Here is a 12809-nt window from a genome sequence, read left to right as displayed (position 1 = left end):
GAATGCACTTGAATATTTTCCCCTGTCCGTCTTGAAACTCCTACAGGATTCCCTATCCCTTCCATTTTGCCTGTTTATCTAGGAAGGAGAAGGTGGCAGGGCTGTTGGTTGATTCAGATAGACAGTTTTTTTTTTTTAAATGAAAATTAAGTAGTTGGGTCGACGACAACTCAGGTTTTACCTTCTCATACATCTATATTTTGAGAATTGTTATTTTTTATTTGGGTCAACATGTGCTGTGAATTATTTAGATCATCAGTTCCACTACCAGAACTAAGCGGCCTCGACCACTGGCATTTTATAGTTAAAAAAAAGGGCACTGGATTTTCAACAAATGTGTGAACAATCAAAATCTGCCAGCACAAGCTAGGAAAAATTCTTCATGACAGGGAGGAATCCACGTGACAGATTACTAAGGTGGGAGACCTATTCCGAGGCTCTACCGAACCGAGTGTCACACCTAATCCATGTGAGACTAATATTATTTTGTATGTACACATATATACTTGGTGAATATAAATGAAAATAATAATCAAAGGTCATATTTCATAATTAGCTAGCACATATATACCTGGTGAATATTATTTTGGTTGGACCCGAGGTCTAGCAACAGTACTGAAGGTGGTGAAAGCGTAATTTGAAGAGGTTGAGTTACTTCAAGATGGCGAATGAAGCCCCGGATTGAAGAGCCTGACGATAATTTCGTTCGGCTTCGGTTTGTGGGACTCTTCTTTAATGTAGCCCAAACCTATAGTCTGCTGAATTGACAAATGCCTTGTGTGGCCCATTCTTGGATTTCGGCCCAGCTAGAGGAAACTGCCCATCAATCACTGCAAGAGGGACCCAGGTCCTATTAACATATGAATGATTATTAATTAATGATACGCAAAACTTTCTGTTCAAGTTAAAAATTTGTCACAAAATCCGTCACCTCTATAATTGAGATTATGGGAGATGCTATTAGCAGACCAGATTAGAAATTTCACCTTTTTTGAAAACTTTAAATATTTAGCCTATAACTTCGATCCTTCTTATATGTATTTATTTTTTACGATCCGAATAAAAATAGCAACAATTACGGGTTAATTTTGTAAGGATTAACAGGGATAAAATTCAAAAACCAAGGATACAATTGAACAGAAATAAGCAAGTACACAAGCCGAACTAAATACAAAATAGGAAACAGTCTAATTGAATCAACCTAGGAGGTAAAGAAAATCAACCAGGGATGAAAAGATTTGGATAAGGTCGTGCGTCAGCAAAAGCAAAATAGGAAAGAATGTAAATTAGAAATTTTCATTTATAATAAATAAAACTTAACAAATATACTTTCCAAATGAGGGTAAAAACGGTACGTGGCAGGCATGATGTGATTATGAGTTTCACGTATATAATATAAACATGCAGAAACCAAGCCTTCTCATCATCAGAAGCCAGAACTCATTACATAATTCATAAACCAGTTTATTTGAACACGTGAAGAGGAGGAAGAGGAGGAAGAGGAAGAAGAAGAAGAAGAGCTGCATTACCGGGAAAAGCTTGCACCCTCAGAAGGTGGATGATCAACTTGAAGAAGAGGAAGAAATGGTGAGGCGTGCAGGTAGCATTGCCACTAACTGGAGAGAACTTAGCGGTGAACATCATTGGAAGGATTTGCTCGACCCACTTGACATTGATCTTCGCAAGTACATAATACACTATGGAGAAATGGCTCAAGCTACTTATGATGCTTTTGTCTCTGACAAAACATCTAAATATGCAAGAAGGAGCCGTTATGGGAAAGGAGATTTCTTTTCCAAGGTGGGTTTGGAAAACGGGAATCCTTTCAAATACGAGGTAACGAAGTTCCTATATGCAACCTTAGAAATTGATATTCCTATGTTTGGTGATGTTGAAGAATCAAATTGGATAGGCTATGTTGCTGTGGCCACTGATGAAGGCAGAGCCGTGTTAGGGAGGAGGGACATTGTAATTGCTTGGAGAGGAACCGATCAAACCAAGGAATGGATTAAGGATTTTCAGTTTTCTCTGGGTGACGCTCCATATATTTTTGGTCATGAAGTTAATTGTAAAGTACACCAGGGTTTTTATTCCATTTATACAGCAAAAAACTCATCAGTCTTCAACAAAAATAGCGTCAGAACCCAGGTAAGAAAGATATATTTTAATTTATATGAACCTTTTTGGAAGGTGGTTGACAAATAGTTTCCAAGCATGATAAATTTGTTCTCTTTCAAGATTCTATATTTTAAATAGAGCTTGACTTTATTAATTTAAATTAAACTTTTGGGTTTTTAATCACTGTGCAGGTATTAACTGAGATTAGAAGACTCGTGAACAAATTTAAGGACGAAGAGATTAGCATAACAATAACTGGTCATAGTTTAGGCGCAGCACTTGCAACAGTAAATGCATTGGATATAGTGGCTAATCGCTTTAACATTCAAGGAGACGATGAATCTCAAAAAGCGTGTCTAGTCACAGCATTTGTATTTGCCAGTCCTCGAGTTGGAGATTCAAAATTTTGCAAGTTTTTCACTGCTCAAAAAGATCTTCGAACTCTGCGTATTCGGAATAAAGAAGATATTGTTCCAAGGCTGCCTCTCTTGCATTATGCAGAAGTGGGAGAAGAGTTAGAAATCGACATCATGAAATCCAACTTCTTGAAGCATCCGAGGGGCGTCAACTTCAAACTGTGGCATAATTTGGAGGCTTACTTGCATGGAGTAGCAGGAACACAAGGGAGGAAAGGAGGATTCAAATTAGAGGTCAAAAGGGATATTGCACTGGTTAACAAGAGCTTGGATGCTCTGAAGGACGAGTATCACATTCCCAAGTCTTGGAGAATAGACGAAAACAAAGGATTGGTACAACAGCCTGATGGTACTTGGAAGATGCAGCAACCTGATTCGGAGGATGATGATTTTTTATCAACTCTGTTGTAGATAAAGGACGTCACTGCTAGAATAGCATGTTTAATTTGGGTGTATATAAGGTCTCGGTCTGTAATTAAGGTTGATTAACTTTTGTTGATATTTTGATGAAAATGTTATTTTTGCGTGTCAATTACTTGTCAATGCCTAATTAATCAGTCCATTATCAGTCTTTTATTTTAATAATGGTGAGACAAGTTTCTCCTATGGGAGTAATCTTAATTAGTGTTAATGAATTAGAAGTAATTTTCTAATCTCCACAAAATCCGGAGCCCCTTCAAAATAACAAAGTGACATCGTCGTACCACTCAAGCTCATCAAAACACAGGTTTGCCTAAACAAAACTTCTTTTTTACCTGTCAACATATCAAGTACACACACACACACACAGAGTAGACACGTTTTAGCGTGGGTCTCTTCTCAGAGAAAGGTTTGAAAAGGAGAGCCAGGACTGCAACAGAAAAGTGGCGGGAATGTTTAAGGAAGACATGCTGAATTAAAGAATATGATAGATGAGTTTGATTTGGTTTTTGTTTCTTTCCCTTTTTATTTAGCAGATGTGGAACGGGATATGGCAGAATGTATTTATACTTTATAGTGAAAAATAATAAAATGTGACCTTGTCTTTGAGGAAAAGTCAAAAAGGTTGACAGCTTCTTTTGACTATTCCTGGCAATGATGAGCAATGACCAGTGCTCAGTCAAGCCAGTAAAGCCAGAAATGTCAAAACCGGGCTGCTTCTCGCTGTTATTTCATTAAACGGATTTAATCAAAATCAGCGCTTCGTCCACCTCTCGACTAGCTTTTTGTATGTGATATTGTGATGTGAATATGGCACAATTATGACACAATTCGATTCAATTCAATTCGATGATAATTCTTTGCTCCATTTTGCAAGTAAGTTTGAAGCTTCCTGTATTATATATTGCGTGTAAAATTAATTTTAATTTACTTAGATGACGTCATCAGCCCAACAATAAAACATTATGGCAATTGACATTATATTGCCACTCCGGAGCATGATGATTCAAGAGGAGTTATCTCTAGGTTTGTCAAAAATGGGGAAAAAAAATGAAAATGTAGTTGGTTAATATTAATAATTTATTTCAAAGAAATAATAATCAACAGTGAACCAATAAAAACCTATGAAACATGAACTTGTTGGCCCAAGGAATATTTAAGAAGTGAGAACATAGCTAGGCGTTTAATGATTTCATAATAAAACACATATAAGGAAATATGATATCACATCTTAATCCAAAAGTTTGAGGTATTAGATTTATATATATATATATATATATATCTTTTTCACTTATATACTTCTTTTCAAGTTCAATTTTATTTAATATAGGACTCCTCTTCATATCAAATTAAGTTCACTCACACTTCATAATTCAACAAAAATAATGATAAACAAAATGCAAAACTAGCAACAATAGATTAATCCCAACAATCTCCGCAAAGCCCTATCATCATCATTGGATCTCATGCATAGCGTTTCCTCCAACCCATTCCATTTTTTCTGCCGTTATACTTATAATTCAAATATGCCGATGTAGTTAAGATTAGTGGATAAGAAAATAATTGATTGTTAAATATTGGAGAAAATTTTTAGTAATTTAATATTTCATCTGATATAATTATAAAGTATTCAAGTTCGATATCCACGTAAAGATTTTGAGATTTTTTCTAAATTAAGTGTAAAATCGCCCCATATTTGTTGACTAATTAGTAATTAACGACATTGGTTCTATATGAACTTAAAGTGATTGCAACTCTTCATTTCCATCTTGCGTGCGCCTTCTGTATTATAGGATAGGAATTGCTAAACTATGACTCCAGAGAGCTTCTAGAAAAGGCACTTATATATGCTAACTGTTGGAAGCTTGATAGCCAGCCAGAAATTTTGAATTTTATTTTAAAAAACTGTTGATTTTTAAACTTATTTTAGACTTTGTAAAATTAAACTGGGGACAAAAATTCACCTTCAGCTCTACGCCATTTTTTCTCTAGCCAACCATGGACTGATCTACTTACAAACAAAACATCCACTTACGAATTAAAGGACGCGTATGAGTCTATATATATGTTCTAATAAAATTAAGAAGAAAAGAGTTTTCCTTTTTCTTGTTATCGATACATGTGATGACGATAGATTTGTTCGGTCTGAAACACTTGCAAGTGTATACAACGTAAATATACGAATTTGCATAGCTAGTTGACCATAATTATTGCTGGCCAAATGGCACGAGCCCAAGAGGCGCATGGTCAAATATATTACAATAACCAAAATGTAAATTTCAGCGGGAATATGTTAGTATACTACAGAAAATATAGCATCCTTTGTTTTCACGGGGCAAGTTAGCATGTAATGTTGAAACTTTCGAGAATTACGTTGTCTACATCTCTAAGGTCTTGTTTACGAAGTTGCATTTATATACTGGTGATCCGATCATCATAAAAATGGAATTTTCACGAACAAATTAAAACAAGTATCAATGAAATAACGAACACATACATTTCATTGAACAACGATCTCATGTGCTACAAATACAAAGAGGATACGTAAGTTGTAGCTTGCAACTTGTGCATCATGATCAGCACAAGTTTATTATTGGTGTCATGACCATTGCTTTATATTTAGTATAGATCTAAAGATCTTTATTCCCAAGCAGGTTAAGCTGATCTACTGCTTGACAAATGGGTAAATCTCGTATCGGAAGTTACAGCTTCCCCCAACAACTCTGCCTCCTTGTTTTCCATCGCAACAATTTGGAAGTTCACTGATTGCATCGTCAAGACACTTCTTGCAATCATTGCCAGAAAGGTCTCTGGTGCACTGTGTCAACCCATAAAGAGTCTTCGATTCTCCAATCTTTACCTCTCCGGTTGCAAACATCTTAGGTTTCACAGAAGCCTGGTAGGCAAGCTGACTCAACAATTCCTTTGTCTTGTAATTGAAAGTGGCGGGATCACTGACGGTTTGCAAGTTCCACATGTAGAACTTGTTTGTTTCGTCAACTTGACCAAAGAAATCGGCGTCCAAATACTTGTACATGCACTTGTCATGCCATATGATGGCTCCTTTGTTGTATGGACACAGTTTGCGGATTTCACTGCTTGCCTCGGAAACACAGGTTCTGCAGTCCGAGGCAGAGACGTCACCACGACACAGGGAGAGGCCATATGCTGTTTGGCTCTGAAGTCTGCCAACAGAACCGAGACCGAAGCCAGTCGGAGGGGTTTTGTAGTTGAGAAGGGTTATGAGCCGTTTCAAGTTCAGTTCAAAAGGGCTATGGGCAGTGAAGTTTCCAGAGCTGGAACAGAAATGGAAGAGAGTAGTGTCAGCTCCAAAAGAAGTTCGGAGAAGGAGAGCAAAGCTGAGGAGGATAACAATGGAGGAGAGCTTTGAGGAAGACATTTTGGAAGGAATATGTAGATTGTGATGAATCAGTTTGGTTGTGTTTTGGTGATGATTGTGTGGTTCACAAAGCCGCTGTGTATTTATAGGCAAGATCCTTTAATCTTTCAGTGCGTATAAGAAAAATTTCTGTCTCACTATACTAATATTGATTTTTACCAGACAATGTCAAAAGGGGACTGCGTGCTTAATCGCGCCACTTGGTCAAACTCGTGCGTTTCAGAATAAATTAAGTACTATTATTTATTATAATTTTTTAATTTTATTCAAGGTTTCATTTCCTTAATTTTATAAAAATATATTTTCAACTCTTCAACCTAGTACTGTTAGTTTCATTTCAAAAAAATTTATATTAAACATTAAAATATTGACAAAATATTTTTTAATTTTGACATATTAAGTTTTGTTTTTTAAAATAATAATTATTGGCTCAAAAAATAATCACTTGAAACCAGCAGTATGAAAATTAAAGGACTGAAAATATATTTTATAAAATTATGGGATCAAAATGAAACTTTAGATAAAGCTACAGGATCAAAACTATACCGTAGCCTATTCTATTATTTATTCTTTTTGATAAGTGGCTACTTATTTGAAAATATTATAATTGGTTAGGGTTAGGCAAAAATTATTAATTGAATGAAACCACTAATGGTGCAGTTTATGAGCACACCTTTTGTGGGGAGAAATTATAGGTTTATTTACTCCTTCTGGATTATACTATAGCGGCATTTTCTGAAAGCTTTACTAAATTCAAAATATATTATTTGTGTAATTTTTATAATTATTTTTTTCAACTATATTTCTAGTTTATTTATTACTCTTTTTTAAAAATACATTAAAATTTTAGTTATCATTATTAAAGTACTTGTATAAGGTATTTAATAAGAGTATAATTGAAAGATATTTTTTAAAAAAATTAAGGTTTCAACTAATTTTTTTTAGAATCATAAATTAACTATCAATGCTTATACTCTAGCCTGAAAGAGTAAGTTACAATCATGGATTTAAGAAGGAAAAAAAAAAAGATTTCTTTTCTATGGGTATACCTGCGCCGTAATTTTTAGGTGACCATGCATAATAATGTGTTTATAAAATATTCCGAGTCAATTACATGCATGAAATGTTAGTTCTAGAATACTTATGATTAGTCACAAAATGCGGCTCTTAATAATGGCACGAAAAAATATTGTTAGTTGTCTTTGAGTGTTTTTTTGGACTTCGACTACGTATGTTTGTAATTGTTTTTTTGGTGATGAATAAACTTTGGTTTTTTTGGTCAAAAAAATAATAGCCCGAAAAATAAAGCCTTACTAAATTATCAGCCGAACGTGTGGGTTTGGTGACCATGGACGAATAAAACAGAGCAGGGAAGAGTCGTGATTAGTGACAGGTATTAGGCCCAATTACATCACTCTACGGTCTGTTTGCTTGCTAGGAAGAAAAAAAACTTTTTTAAAAATAAAAATAAATATACAATAACCAATGGACGTTTGGTAGAGTTGATAAAGACTACTACCAGCATTTCTCAGGGTAAGGTTTGAATCCTGAAGAGTAACAGACGCGATAATTAACTTGACCTCAAAGAGTTTATCCCATCAATACCTTGCTACCACCGCAAGGTCTCCTCACGAGGGCTCTGAATTAGTTTGAGGCGAGCAATGAACTCAAAATATCTCAAAATATTGGATGATTTATGTCGAAAAAATATATACAATAAATAATCAAGATGTGTAGAAGAGATTAGTCAACAATGTTTATGAAAGGATATGGGTAATTCAATCCTGAAGTTGAGAGTTGTAATGCTTAAGATTTGTGGTGTAAGGTAAAGTAATTCTCACATTTGATATACTTCTTTCAAATCACAATATAATACATTTTTTTAAAGACTTATTTGATTCAAAATATAAGGTATTAGATAACTTTTATAATTATTTTTTCAACTACACCCCTAATTTATTTATTACTTTTTTTAAAAAAATATGATGCATTAAAATTTTAATTATTATTATCACAGTACTTATATGAGGTATTTAATGAGGGTAAAATGAAAAGATGTAAATTTTTTAAAAATTAAAGTTTTAATTAATATTTTTTTAAAATCATGAATTAGTTACTAATGCTTGATAAGAGAGTATTATAAATCATTTCTATATATTTCACTAAAATAAAAAAACTTTAAAATTTATTAGTTCTGTTTAAAAATTTTAAAAGTTATAAACTTTATTCTTATTAAATATAAATATTTTAATAATATTTTTATTTCTTCAACATTCATAAATGATAAAAGGAGAAAGTTGTGATGAAATTTAATAATGTTACTTATAAATAGGATTAAAAAAATATTTTCTTCCTGTCTTATAAATATGATCAAAAATAATATTGAGTTTTTTTTTATATTTAACATGATAGATAGAATAAGTCAGTTCGTTTTTATTCTTATCTTCTTAATCTATTTCATTCCAACAAGCCACGGGATCAAAATTTGACAATTAAGGTTTCTATGATTTTATTACCAGTGATTATGATTTATTAATGGGCTTCGATCCCATTCCTTTTTGATAAAAAACAACAATTCTTTTCATTTTTTAACATTTCAGTACTACTAGTATATCCTTCGCCGGTCCTCCCATTAAAGACGTTGCGAGATTTAATCCCATCAAGCACTAGTCTCATTGGTTGGTCACAATTTCGTTCCACGTAAGCTCTTCAAAAGGTGTCGTGACGTTGGTTCTGATTCTTTGATCATAATCTCTGGTTTTTCTCCGCACATGATAATTCAAAATTCACAAACAGTACTATCTCATAACAAATAACACTAATCAAAATATTCTCATAATTAAAAAAAATTTTATTCATAAATTCAACCAATACTTTTAAAAATACAAATTGCTTAATTGCTTAAATAGATTTCTAAAAATCTAAATGATGCAATCCTAACTAATCTAGAATTCCTAATGGATAGATCATATTCTTATGGTATATTCTATCTTTTGAAACTAAACAAGATAAACTAATTTTTCTAAATTTTAATTTGAATTTAAAATAAGATAAAATAATTTTATAAATTTAAAAAAGAATATTCATTGAACTAATTAGACTCACAAGCTTGAGTATGTTCATTATGCCCTATATGTTAAGATTCTTTTTTGGGTCTTCTAGAATTTCACTTGCTTTTAAGACTTCTTGATCATGTAGGATATCCCTAATTAATGAATTTAATTATTCTTTTGTCCTCTTAATTTTGAATCTAATCATTAGTCCTCTAATACCCTACAACAAAATAAAAGTGCTAAAATATTGAATTTTGACTCCCTTGATGCCCATCATAAAGTGCTATATAAAGACAGTTAAATAATCTTTCCATATATGGGGTAGTTGCCCTCGTCAATAAAGTAAAGTTTTTAACTATTTTAGATAATATGAACCACTCATAATTATAAATTAGCCTATAATCACTTAATCAGATCATGCACAATGCTTTGAAGTCAATAAAATAAAAGGTTAAGGAGTAAAAATATTCTAAAAGTTTTCTAAAATAAGTAGCGGGTATCCCTAACTTTAGTTAGCGGGTATCCCTAACTTTTAGTTAAGGCATGTCATCCGGAAAGTGTGAAAAATGGAGCAACCTCGCCTTGTCATTAGTGAGACCGTCAGTTTGACCATAATTTTGACTTTTTTGTCGAATCACTCACCTCTTTCCCTTCTCTTTACTCGTCCACCCCCCTAAACCCCTGTACCATAGTTTCATATTCAAAAGGTAGGTTGTAACTCTCTCCATTGCAACCTCTGCTAATTCACTATCGAGATTAGCAACTGAAAAAATTTCCACCTTCGAAATCATCCCCTTCTCTTCAACGTGCAAGGTCTAAAAATTTCATCCATTTCTCTTCTCCATTGTCGTCGCCTTAAACTCGTCGTCTGTCACAAAGAGCCTTATGCCATCATCGATGGGAAGTCACTATCTGTTGTTGCTCTGATCCATATCTAGCTAGTCGACCCGATTGCTTTGGACTAATGTCAGGTGGTACAACGCGAGCATCAAGTCATATTGGGTACGCTCTGACTTCAATCACAGCGTGTGCATGATGGTCATTTTGTCATTGCCGTCTAAGGCTAAACCCATGAGGGCACTGGCTAAATGTCCCTGTCATTCAACTTCAGAGCAAATCTGGTACTCAAGTTGCGTGTTCCAGCGATCTCATCCAACCAAGGAAGGTGGCTAGAGTGCGGGGCCAGATCTTTAGCTTCTGGGGTGCACAAGTGTTGTGCTTCTAGGTTTTCTGATTTTCAATTTCTAGGTTTTTAGTTCAATTTCAACGAAATATGGTTTTGATGCTTCAAGATTTTATGTTGTTTGATTCAATCATTTCTAGATCTAAGGAAAAAAATCAAAGCAAAGTGTGAGGAAGAGTGGACTCAAAGTTGGCTAAAGAATCTTGACTTAGAGTGGTGATCAAAATGGGCTTTGCCTACTAGAGCAACCGCTCGATGATCTCGCCGTCGAACTTGTGGCCAAGCTCCTTGTCAGCGGTTAGCTTCAAACTAGAGTGTGAATGGAAGAAGGAGAGAGATGAGAGTGAGGATGTTGTTTTTTTTTTTTTAATTTTTTATTTATCCATCTCAGTATGTCACATGTCCTATTTTTGGTCAAAGGAAGATTTTATTAGTCATCAACTAACTTTAGATCTAAGTCATTTAACGGCAGGGTGAGATTGTTTCATTTTTCATACTTTACATTACTCCAATTGAAAGGTAAGGATACTAACTACTTTTTAAAAAAAAAACTTTTGAAAAATTTTTGTCCCTCAACCCTAAAATGAATTTAGTGAATAGTTTTGTTATCAATCAACAAGAATGAAAGGTGTCATGCGAAGTGACGACAGCGCCTAGAATAAAGTCAACATGATTTTGTTATCATAAAAACAAAAAATTTGAAATCTTGTGTAAACCAAAGGATTGGTAATTGACATTTGTTACCAATACTGTGAATCTCAATCGCCAGAAACAAAAGTTCTCATGCCACGAGGTAACTCTTTTAATTAAGGATCCAATTCATATCCCATGTACATAACAGTACAGGTTTTAAACCTTGCTAGTTTAAAAGAATTAAAAAAATCGTATGAAGTTAACAAAACCTCTTATAAATTATGAAAAACAATTTTTATAAATTTTTTTAGGATCCAAGTGTTTCAACATGAAAAATAACTTACAGACACTAAAGCAAGACTTTATAAATTTATGCAATACCTATTGCAATAACATTTTGGTCATCATTTTACAAGTCAAATTAATCATTACTAGCCAGCAATGCGAATTTGATGTCCTTAATATTAAGATATGGTTATCATTTGGTCCTCACGAGCAAGCTTCCCTCTTAAATTTAAGAATTTGCATGCCTTCCTTTTATAGATCTCGGGTCCAGACATCGCACAAAGCTCAAAATTGTATGATGCACTGACAGCTATATATAAGTATATATTTTGATAAATAATGATAATAAACATGACTAAGACTAAGAGTGCATATTTAATTTAAATTGTTTTTTTTATAGCTTACGTACTTAAAACGCAAAGGGAGAGCCAGATCATTGTGGAACCGGGAATTATTTATTTATCTAGAAGAGGAAATGAGAATATAATTTAAATGAGTGATTTATAAAATGTGGTGTTGTTGGTCAATTTGTTACCCCTAGAGAAAAATCACACAAAGCTTTACTGGAGTAACCCGCCAACCGTCTTGGGTTCACGTAATGCGGCGACACATGATCAGAATAAAAATATCAGAATCACGCTGCCTTAACTAACAGCTACATTGCCGAATATTTACGCATGCTCTAAAAATAAACAAACGTTGAGTACAAATAAAGCATTTTCACATGGTTTCTTATTCGTTCGTCATCTTTCTTTTCCCTGGCTTCTTTAATGACTTTAAACTTCAACTTTATACCTGTATCTGTAAAAATTCGAACTTTAGATTATAACCATCTCTCCGCAATGATGTCCTTTAACCCTGAGCATGCAACAAAAAAAAAAACGGTTTTTCGATATACTTCTGTTACGGTACATCAGTGCATATAGATCAATTCCTCGTCTTTCCAGTCTCTGATTGCAATCTCCATTAAATCACGAGGGCTAGACCGCAACACATCACAACATTGCCTTCTATGAGCCTGCAACTGAATACCAAAATTTTTAAGAAAATGACAATTCTCTGTCAAGTCATCTCGTCATTGTAGCTCTATCTATCTACATGTGATGACATAAAGAATACCTGTTTGACGTCAAGGTCGAGTTTATTCGTTAAACTGTGATCTTTCCAGTTTCCTGGGCGACGCTGCATCATAAGAGCAGTTTTGAAAGGATTTCTTATAACGGGTGATGATTCTGCCATCCTTACCAGAAGACACACTGTCAAAGTAGAAAATGGTGGGTCTTCTGCACGGATCGGGGTGA

At 33.9% G+C, this 12809-nt stretch overlaps 1 protein-coding gene and 1 pseudogene across 1 annotated transcript; one reads left to right on the top strand and one right to left on the bottom strand.

The window, feature by feature from the left end:
* Positions 1-668: 668 nt before the first annotated feature.
* On the top strand, positions 669-2945 carry LOC129298238 (phospholipase A1-IIgamma-like; annotated as a pseudogene).
* A 2487-nt stretch (positions 2946-5432) lies between these two features.
* Positions 5433-6416, bottom strand: LOC129298239 (cysteine-rich repeat secretory protein 38-like). The gene has a single exon (XM_054936625.1). It carries the CDS (start codon positions 6352-6354, stop codon positions 5620-5622), a length of 735 nt encoding a protein of 244 aa, XP_054792600.1. The 5' UTR covers positions 6355-6416; the 3' UTR covers positions 5433-5619.
* Positions 6417-12809: the final 6393 nt, after the last annotated feature.

This window comes from Prosopis cineraria, unplaced genomic scaffold (genome assembly GCF_029017545.1).
Source record: "Prosopis cineraria cultivar Desert tree isolate PC_DT_omini unplaced genomic scaffold, ASM2901754v1 PC749, whole genome shotgun sequence".
NCBI classification, from domain to species: domain Eukaryota; kingdom Viridiplantae; phylum Streptophyta; class Magnoliopsida; order Fabales; family Fabaceae; genus Prosopis; species Prosopis cineraria.
Note: the sequence above shows the minus strand (reverse complement) of the source record. Positions and strands in the feature narration are given on the sequence as shown.